Raw genomic sequence first — 20,379 nt, 5'->3', positions numbered from 1 at the left:
ATGTTGGCGGCCATTTTCAAACGAAACGGTTGTTTCCGGTTTCGCAGCAACACAGTCCCTTCATAACGTTTCTAAGCGTGGATTATCAGTAGTAATGTTGTGTTTATGTAGAAGTTGGAAGAAATGCATTCTCAGCGTGAATTAAGAGGTACACATGAAAACTTGTCTTTATCCACCTTGTTTTGTCGCTCACTTTATTTAATTTCCTGTTCATGAAGCGTGTTAGCATGAATGCTAAACATCTGCACATGAGCCACACCGCTGTGTGCACATTTAGCCCTTTCTTGTTTTGTTTTGTTTTATTTTCTAGTTTAACCACCTGTCAGCTCACAGTAGTACTGTCCATTGGTGTTAGCAGTATTATTCTTACAGATGTATTAACCAACGAACACACGTGTAAGTAACAAACCGTCCTCTGCTGGAAGGAGTTGTCCACACTAAAACAAGACTAGCTTGCCAGCTTCATCTAATGATAGATTTCAGAAACTCAAACCTGGTTATTAACCTTCAGGCTGTTTTATGTTCCACACCGTTATTATATCACCAAACTGTTTTGCAGGAGAGGAGGCAGGTCTCTATTTGTGTTGGGCAGTATTTGAAGAGGACATGCACACTGACCTGTGGTTGAGAGTTATATAAAGCATTGTTCTTATCAGTGGCACTAATGGAAAATCATTCTCAGGTTTTGTCTCTGACTGCATTGAGGTTGTGCCATTTTCAAATAGTGGAAGTTGAATCTTTTTATTGTGGCGCCGCCTAATGTCATGACATTTTTAGAGCAAGAAGCACTTGTTCTTTCAGAGCATGCCAGTTCATACTCATATATCTTAAACTGTTAGTGTTATGTGAGATCCTACCCCATACAAGAGTTTAATGTGCTTTATTCCTAAGTTACTGAAAGGACCACTAAAATAGGGTTATCTTTTATGGAATAACAAGGTTATCTAGGGCTCCTTGAAGCACATTTCTGTTTTCTAAATTAGTTTTCTTTTTTTCCCTTAAATGGATGCTCCATCCTAAAATTTAAAATCAAAAATCGCTTATTATTTACTTAATCTCATACCATCCCAGATATACGTGGCTTGCTTTCTTGAGATGAACACAATTTATTTTTTTTTTTAAATAATCAATTTCTGTGAGTGCATATAATGCAAATGGATGGCTGGCCCCCTCAAAGTTGCTTCAAAAGCCACCCAAAGTAAACAACTGTAATCCAGCTGATGAATCAATGTCTTCTGAAGTGAAATGATAGGTGTGTGTGAGGAAAAATACTAATATTTTAAACTTATAAACAATTTCTTTCATGAGAGTTTTGTGAAGCGCAACATTGGTTGCAAAGCTTGTGCGATTGTGACTTTTTACACAAGCTTTGCAACATGTTTACACCACTGTTCACAACAAGCTAACATTCACATCAAGTGTGAATTCATGAACGCACGTGATATTTGGCTGGAAACTGTGGTTATAGATCAAAAAGTTTAAAGTAATACTTTTTTTTTTTTTTTTTTGCATAGCGTTTTATTCATCAGTTGGGGCTGTAAAAAAAAGTTGTATACATCTGGGACTTCAATTGACATACATTTTCAATTTTGGGTGGAGTATGCAAAAGAGTCACAATGTGTGGCCAAGATCCACAAATAGTGTGTCTGAATGAGTCAAGCGAATTTTATTTGTATTATGCTTTTCACAATACACATACAGCTTTATGTAAATTAATAATGCTATTTTTTTTATAACTCTCTTTCTGTTCACCTTCTGTTTCTGATGTTTTACATGTGCTTGCACTATTTACGACAACAGGAAAAATAGCTTTTATTCACCTTGTGTAGACCGCTTTTGAGGGCATTCCCCAAGAATTCATTTTTGCATTTCACTGCACTGCTGTTCCGTTGGTTATTTTATGTAAACATGCATTAAACTGACATGTTTGACCGCTGCATCTCGCAACACAGGTCAACAAAGGTCAAATTTTTAAATGCAAAACATGTTCTGGATGAACAGTCCCTTACACCGTGTAGAAACTGTGTTTGTGCAGTGGGTTTTTCCAAACTCTTGTTTGTGAACTGAACATGCTAGGACACGACCCTGCAGTGGTTTTGTGGTTGGCTTGTGTGCTGCACTCTCAGCATGCTGCATTTGGCTTCTTGACTTGAGTGCTGTCCCTGGTTTGTGTCCTCTGGCATCCTACAGTGGAACCAGATCCACTGACCCTCTTTCCTTCCTCATGGAGTTTGTCAAACCTCTTGCATTGCTGATACCACACAATCTAATGTAAGATTCGGCAAACCCTTATTTGAGCCTCTGCAGTAGGAAATAAACAAGAAAGCTCAGTCATCTTTGAGCTATGTGCTTGGCTGAGTCTGAATGCTGTCACTGGCTACATTTTAACCAGTGGTACATATTCAGTCAATGACAATCTTACTGAAGAGTAACTGCCAAATGACTTCAGCGTATCAAACTACAGATTTAGAAGATCTATACATAATCATGTCATATTTATTATTTGTTTTTGATTCATCGTTTATTTCATCCAATAGTTTTATTTTATGGTCCATAAACAATGCTACCTGATGTGATTATTTTATTTGTCTCTTTATGCAGAACCCTGTTTATATGTGGTGGCCTGAGATATAATAATCATTCAACATGGTTAAAGAACAGAAATGCATTCTTTGTGAAACTGTCTACAGCTCCAAACAGGTAAACCTGGTGATTTATGCATGCATCGTCTCCCATTTCTGCTAGAATGTGACCATTTTCCCTGAGTCCTTGTGCGACAAACTGTAATTTACTTGTGCATGTTGGCACTTGTCTTGATTTTACTGTTCTTTCGAGACTTTTGGTTGCAAAAAACCTTTGTCTTGCATGTAAGAATAAATTCCTATTTAGAGTTATTTATTGAAATTAATTTGATTTCATAGTGCTATATTTTAATGGTATCTTTTTCGTTTTTAGGAGATGGAAGAGCACATGAGAAGTATGCTGCACCACCGGGAGCTGGAGAATCTGAAAGGCCGGTAAGAGCCTTTAGATCATGTAAACCAACATTTTGTCAGCTGACTTCACAAAATTTTGTTATAAGAACTGCATAATGTTTGTTAATATTTCAATAATTGAACAATACTTTTGCATGTTCATGGTTTGCTTGTATTCTAATGTCAATAAATGGTCACTTGACAGGCAGGTAAACAAATTTTTAGTAAGCGTTTCATTTTTGTTTTTTAGTCTTATATTTTTATGATTAATTATTAGTTTTTCATCAACTCACAAACACCAGTTTGGGAAACTCGTCTCTACACTATCAATACAATACTCTAAAGTTCAGAGAACTGGGCCGCCTTTAAATATCAGTGTTATTTGAGACATTTGTATGCTAATTAGAAGGCAAAATTGTTTTGATCTTTTATTTTAAAATTTAGAAATCACCCCTGAATTTTGTTTAAATAATTTTTTTAAAACATCCTTATGCAGCAAACATAAACTAGGAAGTGCATGGAAAATTGTTTGGTGAAATGGTGTGGAGAATATGGTTATGGTCAAAGATGAAAAGCATGTGTATTGTAAGGCACCTGCCTCCTTTGGTCAGTGGATAGATAAGCCGAGGCAGCTGCCTTAACCCGAGAGTATATATATAGGGACATTGGAAACAACTGGCAAGGCCGACAAATGACAACTGCCTCATGTGACAATTATGTACATCTCTGGAATGTGAAAAGTGAGAATGACATTCTCAAATGGGTAGGGTATTGAAATCTAAATTGCAAACACCATGATTTTTAGAGGTTTGTCATATTTTAGCTAATTGCATCATGGTAATAATGCTGCTTATAAGATCAATGTAGCTTAATGTTTAGAGCATTAATCAGAGCCCTAATTTAGTGCGGTAATCAATCATTTGTTTAATCAAATGGGCTGCAGAACATAGAGATAATCACACAAATCATGATCACAGTCATAGTACTCAATCACACAAAAACTTTAGAATTTTAAATGAGAAATAACTTAACAGACTGCTGACTGCAAAATGGCAAGCTGCCATGACACCGTTTTTCGAGGGATAGACCATCTGCCAGCAGCAAGTATTTATCAGCTCACGAGTTTGGCACTAAAGACAGCAACTTTCGCAGGGAGGGGTTTTCAAGTCGGCAACTGTAAGCAGCTCGCATTACAGCTAGCCAAGAGTCCCACCCTTGCTGCAGCCCTAAAGAGCAGAGGAAAGTGGAGACTGAGGGAGGGGAGGGGAGAATGCGATTTCGCACACCAAAATCCAACAGCTCTCCCAACCCTCGTCTCAGAGCACAGCGGACTCCATCATGACAGCGTGCTAAGGCTCAGAAGCTGCTGAGAGGGTGGTCACCCCTCTGAGCTCAAGATCTCCCAGTGCCTTCTGTTCTTGCCTGTTCATTCTAAATCATTTGTGAAGCCCCTGAAGATGCACCACAAGATCAGGAAGATTGCGTTTTTTTTTCCTTTTTAGTAACGAGTTGGATTTTATTTTATGATTGAAAAGTCAGTTTGCCTCCTGATCTGTTAAAAAGACCTTAACTCATTAGACAGCCACTCAGAAGCAGTAGCTATGCCTGAGGGAAGCATTGAGCAGCCTATGTCACCCTCCGTCCCCAGGGACTGTGGACACGGATGCCGGGTCTGCGGCATAACGGAGGTGAGCCTGACCGACTATGCTAGTCACATCTCCAGCCCTTTACATAAACAGCGCGTTGAGGATCAGAAGAACCAGCCCACAAACGAAGACCAAGATGAAGAGTACTTTGACAAGGACATTGTGCAGCTTATCGAGAAACGCAAAGAAATGATCAGGTGAGTCTTTGCTTTGCTTGCTGAATCGTATAGCATTGATGGTGATTGGAGACCCATTATCCAGTGATTAATTGCATGGTAGTGTTTAAATCTTTGTCACTGAAGTGTGTTTTCTAAGTGTTTTGACCTGCAGTTCTATATTAAACCATTCTACACTGGAGTCTGGTGCCATGTGAGGCCAAAAACAGCCATGACTGCAACACTTGCACTCTCACACTCTTGGATGCATACCACACCGTGCCTTTCCAGCTCAACCCTTAAACAGTATGGGCACTATGTCTTTAAATAGTCTGACCTCACCAACTATTTTTATGCACCATGCTGTTTAAGTGAAGTGTTAGACATTAAATTAATGACAGAAATCCATTGCTGTTTTGCCCTAATACATAATACAAGTACCAAATACCTAATACAAGTAATAAATCAAGTAATTTCCCCATTGTTTTCCCTTGATCTCCCACATAATAAAAAAAGACTGTACATCACTCACCATTTCTGTGGTCAGTCATGAAACATTTGGATATCTTAAGATCTATGTTATGTGACGATTACAAACAATTCACTGCAAATCAAGACAATAATAAGAAATGAGTAAAAATATCAGTAGTTCCTCGTTAATAAAAGTTTGATCCAATAAAATGAGTTTGATATTGAAACAGCGAAAATCACACAGATTTCTTTCATGGAAGCAGTGTGTGTGGTTTAATCATTCAGGGATAAATAGGCAAACTTTGAGTCTGCAATTTGGTTTCTTCAGAGCACAATAAATGAAGGTTCTGAATGTCTGTAATTTCTGAGTTTTGGTGGGGAATGCCCCAAACAGTAGAATTTTCACAAACAGTGGGTCATCAACAGCTGTCATCCTGTCACATGCCAAACTGTATCCCATCATATGGCCTCCTTACACACTGGAAGACAGGGAAAGGCAGTATTATTAGTAGTTTTAATGATCTTATTTCCAACTGTAAAGAAACATGCTTTTGTGTTTCTCCCCATATTTGAATTTACATGCATTGTTGTTTAACCTATCCATCGTGCCGTTCACCTGTCCTCGTTGTTGAGTGTCAATACCTTTTTTGGCAGTTAAATCATTGTATGTCACGATTCTATACTGAACTCTATTAGGAACGAAGAGGCTTCTGCAAAGCAGGCTAAAGAAGAGCAGGAGCAACACAGGAGGTGGCAGGAGCTTCGCACTCAGTGGCTTGGGCCAAGGCCTTTGATGTACCAGCAGTGTGGCCCTTGGGACCGGCCCTATCCCAACTTTCCACATATGCCCAAAAGGGGCAGAGGCTCCAATTGGCAGAACATGAGATTTTCATCCCCTGAACGTGGCAAAAGGTTCAACCGAGATGTTAGGTGTGCCACGTGGCATGCTGAAGGACCGCCTAACTTGCAGAGATGGGAATCTGTTGGACGTCAGGGAGGGAGTTTGCACAACCAAGGAAACTTCTGGGGTGGTAGACAAGGTGGCTATGGAGTCTGCCCTCCACAGCTGAGAAAGCAATTTCCCTGGAATAACAATCAGTTTAATGTCCCTTGGAGGGGACAATATATGTCACCACCTAGGTTCTTTAAACCCTCTGCCAAAGAGCCTCAGAAGACACCCAGCAGCTCTGAGAATCAGACACAGAGTGAACAGAGTCTAGAAGAATCTGGTGGAGAGCATGATCCTAACAAAGGTAAGGGTCAGAAGTCAGAGAAGGCTCACCGATGGGCACCATATCCACCAGCTAAACTTGGGGATCCTTCATCTCAGACTAACCCTCAGCCAATGTTAGATAAGTCAGATGTGGAATCTCCTCAAACCTCTAAGGCACAAAGTTTCAAAGAGGGCAGTCAGGACATGGAGAGGATATCACTGGCAGACCAAACAAAATGGCAGTATAAACCCACAGAACATAAAGAGAGTGATTGCAGGAAGCAGAAGAGTTCCTTCAAGAATACTGGCAATACTAGCATGGATAGTTTTACCTACCCCTCCACTAGGAAAACAGAGAACCCCAGCAAGCTTGCTGAAGATGGTTCAAAAATGAATCTCAGACAAACAGGAAGTCAAGACTTTGTTAGCTCCAAAGGTTTTAAGCATTCCCAGTCAAGCTCTGAATTCCCACAACATGCTACTTCAAATGCAGAGCAAGATAGTCTGCTGTCAGAGATGCTGCGAAAAGCTAAAGAGACATTGCTTAATAGAAATAACCCTAATGACGTATCTGGTACAGAGAGCTGCCTCAATGCATCAAAGGCTGTGCCTCAGATGAAAGAGCAAGTAGAGAGTTCAGAATTAAACAAGAATCAAAATTTACACGAGAGTAAGAAGAAACTGAACAAGAACAAAGGCTTTGTGAGAAGTTTTAGCAATGACCGAGAGCAGTTAACCAGTACTGAGACCTCAGTACAATTTGGCAATGTGCGCATTGACTCTAGGCCGTTTCTGCAGTCCTTACAAGTTAGTACCTCCACTATGGACCACGAAGATGAGGACTGTGGTAAAATGGAAGAAGATCCTCACTTACCAGTACAAGATCAAGTCATGGACACACCGGATGAAGGTATGTGCTCAGCTGGTGAGGGGTCCCACAGCAGCCCGTCCCAACAAACTGCAGGTGGCTCTGTGCCCTCTCTAAGTAAGCTCGCATTGCCTGCATGTCTCCAAAGGGATCTGAACCGTCATATTGTCCCCAAAGCCAAAGCAGCATCCCATGAACCCAACTTGAATATTGCCAGACGTATTAGAAATGTGAGTGGCACAAGAAAAAATGAGACTGAGAAGGACGCAGGACTTATTAAACCCACCTTGCGACAGCTGATTAGCTCCTCTGGCTCAAGGCGGAATGTAAACTGGGACCAGGTCTACCAGGAAGTCAACCGGAAGAAGCAGGCCAAGGGCTTACCAAGGTACTGCATGAGTATTTCTTAATTTTCTGTTTACTCGCATAAAATTGTTACTTCCTTCATACCTTAATTTGTCCTGAATCTTTTCAGATTTGGTATAGAAATGGTGCCCTGTGAACTTGAGGGTCCGAACCAAATGGATGATGGTGATGCACCTCTTTCTGAGGGCTTTCATTGGGACTCTCTGTATGAATTTAGTCAAGTGCCTTCCCGCAAGCGAAGCTTGTCTGAAAGCAATGTGGTCAAAGAAAGGCCTGCTGAGACCAGCTCCCTCCCCAAAACTGTAGACCCAGTGAGTGACTCTCCTGCCTGTGGCCCCTCACAGCCACCGAGGAGAGAGGAGCTGCAGTCCACAGGTCGTCTGGAGAATCAAGGTTCGAAAGGGCCTTCTAAGGGCCCTGAGGAAGTTGAAGAAGATGGTGGTTGTATATCAGAGTCTGAACTGATTGACACTCAAGGAGCTGGGAAGAAACGCAGAGCTCCTGGGGTAACCTTCATACTGTCTACTATGGTTTATGCTTGACGTACTCAGAAACACAGTAGCTCTAATTCTAATATAGTTAGCAACCTGCTACATTACATAGCTCCATCAAAGGCAGCATATAGTGCCATTTTGTTTATGTGTTATACATCAGAGGTGCCCAATTCTGTTCCTGGAGATCTACCTTCCAGCAAAGTTCAGCTCCAACCCTGATCACACAACTGAACCAACCAATTGAGATCTTGAGCACTCGATAATTACAGAAAGGTGTGTTTGATCAGGGTTGGAACTGAACACTTGCAGGTGGGTAGATCTCCATCAACAGGATTGGGCACCTCTGTTCTTCATAAACACTAACGCAAGAAGAACATAAATGAAATATAATTCTTGCCATTACCTAATTGTTGGGTCTTTCTACTAGGATGTTGTGTCTCCAGAGATTCCTAATGAAGATAGGAAAAACAAGAGGCAAAAAATTAAGTCAAAGAAAGGTAAGGAAACTATTTTATGCTATTTTTTGTAAACTAAAACAATGCATTGTCCTTATTTGAGTGTTTTAATGTTTCTATGTATTGTGTTTTGCAGAGCGCTCGCAAGTGGATCAGTTGCTGGCTGTGTCTCTACGTGAGGAGGAGCTTAACAGCTCTCTTCAGGCTGTGGACAACAGTCTTATTCAGGCACGTGCTGCCCTGCAAGCTGCCTATTTGGAAGTACAGCGCTTGCTTATGGTCAAACAACAAGTAAGATTGTAGTGATGATAAAAATGGATTCAGTTGTTTTCAGCTCTCGCTGGGCTGCCACCTGATTTTACAGTATTTATTAATGTTTTACAGGTTACCAATGAGATGAACTCTTTGAGAACCAAACGCATTGAAATTCTTCAAGGGATGCAAGGTATGGAAATCAGAAAGCAGGAGTCATGTAATCATATTATTAACTTTATAAATCGAAGGTAAATGATGAGGTATATATAATAAGTCATATACCACATCCTTTCATACTGTACAAATGTAAAGGTGACCTGTAAAGGTGGTTTATGGCTAGTTTGTAGTATGCATCGGGTATATTAAGAGATATGATAGTAAGTGCCTTACAAAATATTATTTGTTACTGATAATAAAATAAATATGGACATCAAAATTCTTTTTCAGGTGAATTTGAATCTAAAGAAAGAGAGAGGAAAAATGAGGAGATCTTAACGTCTTCATCAACCCAGGTTTCTCAGATCACCGCCAATCCTGTTCCCTCAACAACAGCTGCTCACACATCCTCTTTAACCTCTTTACTGCCCGTTACCATAAAACAGGAGCCCATCTCTCAATGTAACCCCATTCCTGAGCCTAACCTTGTCAAAAGCCCCCTCCCAGCACCTCAAAGTACTGCACCTGTCCAAACTGTGTTTGCAGCTTGTCAAACAGGTAGGTTCCAATCACTAAATTGCAGCTTAGAGGTTGCTATTTCTAGCACTACTGAATTATAAAATGTTTATTTTTCGTTTAAAACAGATAATAACTTCAACACTAAGATAAAGGCTTCACAAGACGACACAAACATGGCTTTGACAGAAGCTTCCTCAGTTCACAGATTACAGCCGTCACCCATCAAAGATATTCATCAAAAGTTGAGCTCTCAAGAGGGGTTAGCCAACCCATCTTCCTCACTAATGTCTGCAACCCTCTCTCCTAAGCCACCGTCTCCCTCTAACCACCTAGAAACTAACCCAGTTAAGCGTGTTCGAAAGCTAAAGAAGAGAAAGTGTCTTAATAAAGCAAAGTTGAACGAGCAGCCTGAAATCAGCGAATCTGAGCTTGACGCTGAGCAGCCCGCTCCTCGACCAACCCGCAAGTGTCGACCTCATCGCCGATCCAGCAGAACCTTCGTCACACCTCCCACACAAGAAGAGAAAGATGAGAATGAAGAGATGGTGGTGACCGAAGCTTCAAAGGCGCAACCACAGGGAACCAAGCTAGCAACACCGCCACTGAATGAAGATCACTCCGAATCCTCTGAACTGGAGATGGTGGAGCTTCCCCCACCTGATATTGATATTGTCAATCTAGATTCTTCAGACCCAGATGAGATGCCTGAAAAGAAGGCCAAGGAGTCAGCCACCGCGAACACAACAGACCATGCTGTCAAAGACCCTCAAAATCTTGCCTGCAATGAAGTCACCTCCACTAGTGAAATTGACACGAGCAGTGTAGTCAAGACTTGTGAAAGGTAAGTCTCATGGTTTGAACTGGGATTTTCTAAATAATTCTTCTTAATATCTTATAGTAGGGGTGTCCATTCATTCCTGAGCCTGGAGGGCCTGCAGAGTTTAGCTCCAACCTGACGGAGCACACTACCTTAGAGATTTCTCATAATCCTAAAGACCTCAATTAGTAGGTTCTGGTGTGTAAGTTAGGACCAGATCTAAACTTTGTGGGATAGTAGCCCTCCAGGAGCAGGATTGGACACCCCTTTCTTATAGCAATGATGGTAAGCTTGTGAAGTAAAACAGGATCCTTTGAACTGAATTTGACTTCTATATGAATGCTTCAAATCTGGACCAAACTGAGTTTATTGCACGTCTGCAGTGTAGTGTTGGGCAATATGCTCTATAGTCTCATCGTCCTATCGTTAGCCTGTGAGATCGTGTGAAATAGTGTGACAAGAAAGTGAACTCGATCACAGTGAAAAATGTTAATCAAACTAGTTGTGGTTAGGACTTGAATGTGGGAACACCTTAATAGTTTGTCAGAAAAACAACATGGGTTTTCCAAAAAGTACAAGCATTTGGCTGTTGGGCTTTGAAGATGGTAGAAAACACAGCAGATTGTGGTGGGCGAGAGTACACATACATAACAGATACAGCTTGTTTAACGTCATGTTCACTGGCAGATGGTCTTGGCTTTTTGGCACCTTGACTTGACTTTCTGTTTATTGTTGCAGTATTGAAATTGCTCTCTTTTTTATTGTTACAGTGAAATAAAATCAGCCTCAGTGTTGGAGTCCAAGGTACCTTCAGGTATGTTTTATGTTTAAAAACATATTTGGATGCTGTAGTAAATGTACCATTAATACCACTTAACTTCTGCTTCAGCAAAATGTATTGTCTTAAACATAAGATGTGTCATGTGCGAATCACTTACCTGTCATTTATGTTATTTGTTTTACTTCTGGTAGCAGTGAGTACATTTATATTCGTCTAGTTCTGTGCTCAGTGCAGTTGTAGCAGAATGACCAAATTAGAATACTCACACGATCAGCATACAGAAATAGTTCATCAAGTCCCAAATTACTTTTTAAGGGCAAGGTATTCTTAGTGCCTGTTAGTTTTATACATAACCTGTGCCTCTGAGCACGTAGCACATGCATTATCTAGACACGCATCTCTTTCATAGTGTTAATGTTTCACTCAATAACTGATATGTTGGTGTGTGTTTTATCAGATATATCAGATCCTGGGGAGGAGGAGGTGCCAACAGAAGGGGAGTTTGAAGGCCATCAAGAGGCCGTGAATGGAATGCAGATCCATAACGGACTGCTCTACACTTGCTCAGGGGACCGCACTATACGTGCTTTCAATCTGATCGTAAGACTTTGTAGAAATTGTCTGAAGCATGTAGTTTAGTAAAAGCATTTCAACATGAATATGATGATCTATGAATGTAGCTTACATACAGGTTTCTTTAATATAAGAACTCTCCTCGTTGTTGCAGAGCCGGAAGTGTATGGCGGTGTTTGAAGGTCACAGCAGTAAAGTGAATTGTCTGTTGGTGTCATGTGGAGGAGGCCTGCAACAGCGCCTGTACTCAGGATCAAGTGACCAGACCATCCGCTGCTACAACCTCAAGGTGCTTTGATTCACACTGCTTTTGAAATAGTCCACCCAAAAATGAAAAGTATCATCACATTGATGTTGTTTGCAACTTTTCTTCTTCAATAGAACATGAAAGTTTTCAGATACACAGGCTGCACTTTAGTAGAAAGTGATTCACATTGACAAAAAGTACCATAAAATAGTTCATACAACTTTTTATGTACTAGATCTGTGTGAGGAAATAACTGATATTTAAAGGAATAATTCACTTAAAATGACAATTTTGTCACAGGTTCTTAGTTCCAGGCTCAAATGACATTATTTCATCAGTGGAACACCAAATGCAAACTCCCATATTTTCTTCCATATATTTAAAGTGAGTTATTACGGAATGTCTAGCACCAAAAAGGGCAAAAAGCACCATAAAAGCTGATAAAAGTATAATATGTATTATTGAATAAATATTAAACGGCTTAAAAATGTAAGTAGTTATTTATTGAAAACCTGCCACCATTCACTTTGTGTATGAAAAAGAAGAAAAGATTGAACATCAGTGTTATTTTAGTATTATTTATATACTTTTATAGTGTTTTTTTATATATATTTTGAATTAACTTTTATTTTTAGATTTCTGGATTTAGTTTATAATTTCAGAATTTTACTTGTTTTTAGGTTTTGTTTAGTATTATAATTTAGGTAATAAAAGCTATATATTCTTTTTATTTTTGAATAGATTTAGCTTTAGTTAACAATAACAACACTGTTGGACATCCTGCCTAACATCATTTTTTGTTGTTGTTTCTTGGAAGAAAGTAATTAACAGGAATTCTAAGTCCTTCTGTTTTAGCATTTTCTTTATACTGTTATTCTTTCTATAGCATTGAGAATATTACAAGCATTTCTGTTTGTTTTTTCCTCAGACAACAGTGTGTGTGGAACAGCTGTCTCTCCCAGATCGAGTGCTTTGTCTTCATAATCGTTGGAAAATTCTCTATGCCGGTCTTGCCAATGGCTCTGTGATCACCTTCAGTCTTAGGGTATTAAGTCTTTAATGAATCAGAATTCAGAGTTTGGGCTAAAATAAGCTAAATTTAGCAAAGATCAGCTGAGAGCTTATGGAGTCCTCTGTTCCCTGATCGTGGGGTAATTAACTTTTCTCTCATCTCCTGAAGAACAATAAGCAGCTGGATGTGTTCGAGTGCCACGGCCCGCGGGCTGTAAGTTGCCTGGCGACGGCTCAAGAAGGGGCTCGACGTATCCTGCTGGTCGGCTCTTATGATGCCACCATCAGCGTTAGAGATGCTAAGAGTGGCCTGCTGCTGCGAACGCTGGAGGGCCACAGCAAAACTGTGCTCTGCATGAAGGTTTGTGTCTGATCACAGTTTTCCAAATGATTATGCTTAATGCAGTTATTCAAAACATGCTTTACCATCATATTTGAGGCTTGACAGCCCCAGTGCTCATTCAATTTCATTATATTAAAAAGAGTGGCCAGGATATCCTTTAAAAATATTATTTTGTGCTGCACAAGAAGAAATAGTCAAAAACACTAAGTTTTTATTTGTTTCTTCTCTGCAGGTGGCGAATGATTTGGTGTTCAGTGGCTCGAGTGACCAGTCTGTGCATGCTCATAATATTCATGTGAGTACTTAAGGCACAGTGTTTCTCATTGAGAAGCGAAAATTAAGTGTCTTGTTTGTGTCTTATTCACCTCTTTGTCTCTGGATCTCCAGACAGGAGAACTGGTGAGGATCTATAAGGGTCATAGTCATGCCGTCACTGTGGTGGCCATACTTGGAAAGGTGATGGTCACAGCATGCCTGGATAAACTGGTCCGTGTGTACGAGCTCCAGGTATAAATGACACATTCACATTGCACATACCTTTATACCAAAGCTTGTCAAGAAATGTCCCTACCATGTCCAGCTAAAATCATAAGAAAAAAATGCTGCTTTTTTTTTTTAAGATCTATCAAAGTTTGTTTTCTTATTTTCAGCACAATTATACTGACATCCTTTCTTTTTTTATGCGTTACTTTTATTATTCACATTATTTTCAGTGATTACTTTAGCACATTATTTTTACAGAATTACAGTAGATCAGTACTGTAATTGTTATAGATTAAAACTATTAAAAATGGTTTGCGTTAATTGAAATAAACTTAAATAGAATATACATATATTAAATGAAAAACCTTAAACTGGAAAAACTAATTATAAAAATTATTTGCAGCTAATTTCCAAGGCAGCATTTCTAATTTTAATTTAAGTTGAAGTATTAAAACATAAAAAAAAAAATAAAGCATTAAAAATAATTTACCTGGGATTCCCATTTAAAAATAATAAGAATAAAATTAACCAAAAAAACCATGAAATAATTACAATTCAAATGAAAGATAAATAATATAATATTACATATGTGATAATGATCCGAGCAGTCACAAGGAGGTTCACAAAGTTGGCGTCCAAAAATTTTTTTATTTAGAGCAGATGTGCAAAAACGTGCAAATAAATAGGATTAAGAGCTTAAAACACAGATTGATATAAAACCAGTATAAACTGCTAAGCACGAAGAACAGTACTAACTCCCCTCCAATTCACTGAGGCTAGAGTTTTACAATCACAGCGCAATCTCATTCACAAAGCTCTTTATCCGTCCCCCCTAGTAGTAGTGATGGCCATCTTAAATACACAGTTTCCTTCTCCCAAATTGGAACATACCATTACTATAATATATAATAAAATAATGACTTACTATGATTTATACATGAGATTTAGAAACAAGAGTCTAAATAAATAAATACAAATAATAATGCAAATTAAAAACGAATAAATCAAAACATTTGCACAAACATTTGCCATGCACACGCTAAAATTAGCACTTTCTCTAGAGTACACTTACTGCCACGCCCACTCGGCTGGATCAGAAATACATTCAAGCCAAACCAACACGAACACCGTAAAGCAGTGATGGAAGGCAAATAAGGCTCTCCATCACAACGTAAATAACAATAAAATAAAATTGGTGTCATTAAACAGTATTTTTTTATTAAAATCATGAATTATTACTATGCTGTACGAATACTTTAAAGTTTAAGAAGAATAATAATGTGAACAAGAATTTTTTTCAAAAACGTGTTAATAAAAGTTTTCAAATACTTAAAGGGATAGTTTACACAAAAATGTCTGTCATTAATTACTCACCATTCGTTTATCTTTGGAACACAAATTAAGATATTTTGATGCAATCTGAGAGCTCTCTGACCCTCCACAGACAGCAAGGGTCCTAACACGATCAAGGTCCAAAAACGAAGTAAGGGCATCATTAAAATGGTCCATGTGACATCAGTGGTTCAACCGTAATTTTACGAAGCTACGCGCAAAGAAAACAAAAATAACGACTATTCAACAATTCGTCTCCTCTGCGTCACCCTGGTGCCATTTTGGAGAGAATCACATACGTAAACAGAATATGCAACGTATGTACACGGATACGTTGTTTACGTTCAGATCAAAGCGTAAACAACGTAATCAGTTTATCTGCGTATGGTGCTGCTGACACAGAACAGCAAACGTTGTTTACGTATGTGATACTCTCCAAAATGGCGCCAGGGTGACTCATCGGAGAAGAATTGTTGAATGAAGTCTTATTTTTGTTTTCTTTGTACACAAAAAGTATTCTCGTAGCTTCGTAAAATTACGGTTGAACCACTGATGTCACGTGGATAATTTTAACGATGTCCTTACTATGTTTTTGGACCTTGATCGTGTAAGGATCCTTGCTGTCTGTGCAGGGTCAGAGAGCTCTTGGAATGCATCCAAAATATCTTAATTTGTGTTCTGAAGATGAATAAAGGTCTTACGGGTTTGGAACGACATGAGGGTGAGTAATTAATGACAGAATTTTCACTTTGGGGTGAACTATCCCTTTAATTGTAATGAAATGTCATAATGGAAAAAAAAATCAGTGGTCCATTTTCTTGGATTCACTCACGATTTGGATTAAAGTGATATTGTTGTGTGCTTGTTGTAACCTATTTTTGTGATATTGACCATATCTCTGGTTTCCAGTCTCATGACAGACTTCAAGTATATGGCGGACATTCAGACATGGTGATGTGTATGGTCATCCACAAGAGCATGGTGAGCGCATCATCTTAACACCCTACTGGAATGCAATACCAGACTACATAAAGATTTACAAGCATTTATTATTGAAGTAAATGATTCTAAAAATGAGGCTGGTGGTGGTTTGTCTGTTGCAGATCTACACAGGCTGCTATGATGGGAGTGTGAGAGCTGTCAAACTAAACCTGATTCAGAACTACCGCTGCTGGGTAAGAAACCGAGGACATGACAGACTCAGTTAGACTGAAAGAGATTCCTGATGCCAGTTAATGTGTGTTGTATGATTCTTCTCAGTGGTATGGTTGTACGCTAATCTTTGGCGTGATGGAGCACCTGCAGCAGCACCTGCTGAACGACCACACCAGCCCAGCACAGCAAACATTCAAATGCCGCTGGAGGAACTGTGACACCTTCTTCACCACCCGCAACGGCTCCAAACAGGTACGGCAGCTCTCTGCCACTCTGAATGTCACTTTGGACTGGAATTGGGAACCGCTGGGCTACATCATGTCATTCACCAGTGAGCAAACTTTATAGCAGTTAGTAAAATTACTACAATACTAGGAAGGAAGATTGGGTTGTTGATGTTTGTCTGCCATTCTCCTCTGACTGCTCAGCATGCATGAACGCGCTGATGATGAATCCTGTCTGCGCAAACATGGTGCGCAGAGGTATGCAAATACATACGTTGACAGGCAGGTAGGAGAGCAATTAAAATACTCGGACCGAGCGTTTTGATTGGACGAACATTTCTTGGTCCTACACCTTCCACAGAATTAATAGATACAGATAAATACATTTAGACCAATTAACGTAATGATTACTATAGGGATGTGAAGAGACTTTCAACCAGAATAACAAAAAATGTTTCTGAAGACAGTCACCTATTGCACCTTTAAAGCTACCATCAAACATGCATTTGTCAAATTATTCAACCTGCTGCATCAGAAACTAGAAAACACTGGAAACAAGAATGATGGGTCGGGTACAATTTATTTTCATGATGGTTAGCCACCTTTTCCTCCCAATTCTCATTACATTAATGCAACAAAATTGATTTTATCATGGTTTTATGTTATCACAATTTAAAAATATACGTTTAAACTTAAGATCAAAGTTGTAATAAATAAATACATTTGTAATTTAACATTTTTAACCAAAATCCTTTGACTACTGTTCCAAATTTGTGGTCAATTAGATTTTTTTATTATTGAAAGCATTGAATTAATTTTAGAAAATTGCATTAAATTGATTGAAAGTGACATATATGTGACTGTGGACCAGAAAACTTGTCATAATGGTAAATTTATTGAAATATCATCTGAAATGCATCAATTTGTGAGGACAGGACATTATTTGGCCGAGATAAAACAATTTTAAAATCTGGAATCTGAGGGTGCAAAAAAATCTAAATATTGAGAAAATCGCCTTTAAAGTTGTCCACAAAGTTTTTAGCCATGCATATTACTAATCAAAAATTGTTATTAGTTTTGATATTTATGGTAGGAAATTTACTAAATATCTTCATGGAACAGGATCTTTACTTGGATCCTAATGATTTTTAGCATAAAAGAAAAATGTATAATTTTGACCCATACAATGTATTGTGGGCTATTGCTATAAATATACTTGTGCGACTTATGACTGGTTTTGTGGTCCAGGGTCACATATATCATCATAAAATATTTCCATTTTAATATTCTATTTATCAAAGAATTCTAAAAAAAAATAATAATAATAATTTCCATAAAAATATTGTAGAAATGTTTCTTTAGCAGCAAATCAGCATTCCATCACGGGAATAAATAGCATTTTAAGAAATATATTAAACTGTAAAACTGTTGTATTAAATTTTAGTAACCTTTCGCTATATTACTGTTTTATTGTATTTTTCATCAAATAAATGTGGTAAGTATAAGAGACTTAAAACATAAAAAAAAAAAAAAATCTTACTAACCCCAAACTTCTGAATGGGTCAAAAAATGAGATGTTTTATATAATATCAAATAACAATATTGATGTCTTTTATTTGTTTTAAACATTGATATGACTCTTGTCTTTGTAGGCAGTGCATTGTCACATGCAGAAACATGCTGAGGACGACAGTAAAATGGAGCCATGAGGGGCCAAGGCGATTTCACAGACATAGTCTCCTCTTTTCCCATATTGGGAATGTCTCATTCAGCCCTCATCAGAGGAGCCCTGTTCATGGGCATATTTTTAATATGATCCATCAGATACCAACAAACTGCCACTGATGTCACAATTTGAACAATGATGGTTGATTTTAAGCTCTGAGAAATTGGTTTTAAGTTTTAAAATTTTTTTTAAGTATTGTAATTTCAAACAAAAAGAAAAGCATTTCTAAGTGGATTTGATTTGTTCCTCCTCTCTTTTGCTTCTATCTGCTCAATTCTTTTATACTGACGTGGCATTGCTCTGATACTCTCCTGGAAGGGATTGATTTCTGTATCAGACGCTTCTCCAAGTCTCTCATCTGATCGTGCTCTGTATCGTATCGTCAGCGCTGAGATTTACTGACCAAATAAAGACAGAAACTGTGGGAAACATTTGGGTACCTGTGCAACCAAAGAGGTGCGGCAGCTCCCTCAGCAAACACGTGTAGCTCACTATTGTGTTTGCTGTATGACTTTACAGATCCTCTGATGTGGAGTGAATTCAGAAAGCATGAGTCTTTTTGTGTCGAGCAGCTAGATTTTAGTGTTGTAACGTTGCAGGCTTTTATGAAGGACAAGGTCAATCGATTTTCAAATTACATGGTATTAAATACCTGTCAAAGCAATCTGTTATTATGGGACACTTCCATTTCAATATGGTTTACAAATATAAAAATCAAGCTTAGTCGAGTTGTTTCTGGTGATTTTATTTGGTTTTCTTTTTTGAATCTATTTCCAATCATTTTTTAGTTTTTTTTGGTTTCTCTGTGGTTGCTGAGAAGTAAAGTTGAAGGATTCGGGTTTGCCGTGACTTAAGTCTGCAGTTGAAATGTTTGCTGTGCTGTTGACGGAGACTGTAATGTGGCAGTTAGTGTGCGTCAACCTTTGAGAACAAACATGAATGTGTTTTATGGGATAGTGTGAATGAGAAGACAAGGTCATTTTATTTTCCTTATTTTTTTTTCCTGTAGAGAAGTTTTTTTTCTTCTTTATCTTCACACTATTTTGTGGCATTTGTGCCAATGAGATTTGTAGTTTTATGCAAGTCCAGGAGGGTCCTCACACAGGAAAGTACCTTTATTTTGCTGCTTGAGAGTGAAAGTTGTAGGGGTCATAAACATGGGAGGTGTTTTTGTGTATTACTTCACTTCCTATAATCCTCAGCCCTGTTAGGCACACACAAACCAAAACTTGGTGTAACCATAAACTGCAAACCTCTTAATATCCTAACTTGGTTTTGTAGGTTTCTTATGTAAGATTTTATATACAGTAACCGTACTCATGTTGAAATAGAACATTTTAGTGCCGCTGAAGAGTTGTATTTTTTATGGTCACTTTTTTCCGTTTTTTTCACTAAGTCATAACCTTTGAAATGCGTCTCAGCTCTTTTGCTATAGTTGTGTTGCTGAGGAGAGATTTGCAGCCAACCTCTTACCTGGTATTCCCAAGTTTCTCACACTTGTTCATTTCAAATACTGTTAAAATCTTTATAGACATTTTGTACACATGCTATTGAAACAAAAAGAAATAAAAAAGCTATACTGTGCCACTGTGTGCATTTCTTTTATCCTAAGGGGAAATTTGGTTTCATGGAGTTTATAGTACTTCACTTGAGATGAATAGGCTACATTCCCATTATGTTTTGAAAGCATATTTTAGTTATTTTAACACTGTCTACACCAGATGCAAGCAAGCTTTTTTATTTTTATGGAATATATATGCTTGTTTAATGTCTATTTCTACAATATAACATTACGTGGTTAATAAATACTGACTCAAATTTTGTAACAGGGCTGAAAAAAATCCAACTAGATATGAAATATCCTGCTTATATACTGTAGAGCTTTCACAGACCCTTTAAAAAAAGAAAACAATTCTCCATTTATTTTTATTTTGTAATTGCCACTTATGCTTGTGTAAATAATTAGGCTTTTTTTTCTTCCTGGGAAAGCACTTCAACCAAAAACTACACATTTATTTTGTTGAACGGCTTAAGTCAGTACACTCATTTGAACAAAAGGTTAAATGTGGGTCAAGCACAAAAAAAAGAAAAGCCTAGGTTCAACCCATGTCTAC

General features: G+C 38.3%; 1 protein-coding gene across 2 annotated transcripts; it reads left to right on the top strand.

Moving 5' to 3' along the window:
- The first annotated feature begins 18 nt into the window (after positions 1-18).
- On the top strand, positions 19-20,065 carry LOC306886469 (zinc finger protein 106-like). Of its 2 annotated transcripts, XM_079443582.1 has the most exons (22): positions 19-148; positions 2,602-2,700; positions 2,956-3,017; positions 4,624-4,818; positions 5,944-7,716; positions 7,804-8,200; positions 8,616-8,685; positions 8,780-8,934; positions 9,028-9,088; positions 9,346-9,612; positions 9,700-10,414; positions 11,161-11,204; positions 11,629-11,771; positions 11,899-12,033; positions 12,920-13,036; positions 13,172-13,363; positions 13,578-13,640; positions 13,733-13,852; positions 16,070-16,141; positions 16,264-16,335; positions 16,421-16,567; positions 18,192-20,065. In XM_079443582.1, exons 2-22 carry the CDS (start codon positions 2,647-2,649, stop codon positions 18,246-18,248), a joined length of 4,911 nt encoding a protein of 1,636 aa, XP_079299708.1. In that variant the 5' UTR covers positions 19-148; positions 2,602-2,646; the 3' UTR covers positions 18,249-20,065. The 2 variants fall into 2 exon arrangements, with proteins under 2 accessions (XP_079299708.1, XP_079299707.1); XM_079443581.1 differs by lacking the exon at positions 18,192-20,065 and having other exon boundaries at positions 16,421-18,045.
- The last annotated feature ends 314 nt before the right edge of the window (positions 20,066-20,379 follow it).

The sequence above is a fragment of the Barbus barbus genome, assembly GCF_936440315.1.
Source record: "Barbus barbus genome assembly, chromosome: 20".
NCBI lineage: Eukaryota > Metazoa > Chordata > Actinopteri > Cypriniformes > Cyprinidae > Barbus > Barbus barbus.
This window is presented reverse-complemented; position numbering and strand designations above follow the sequence as displayed.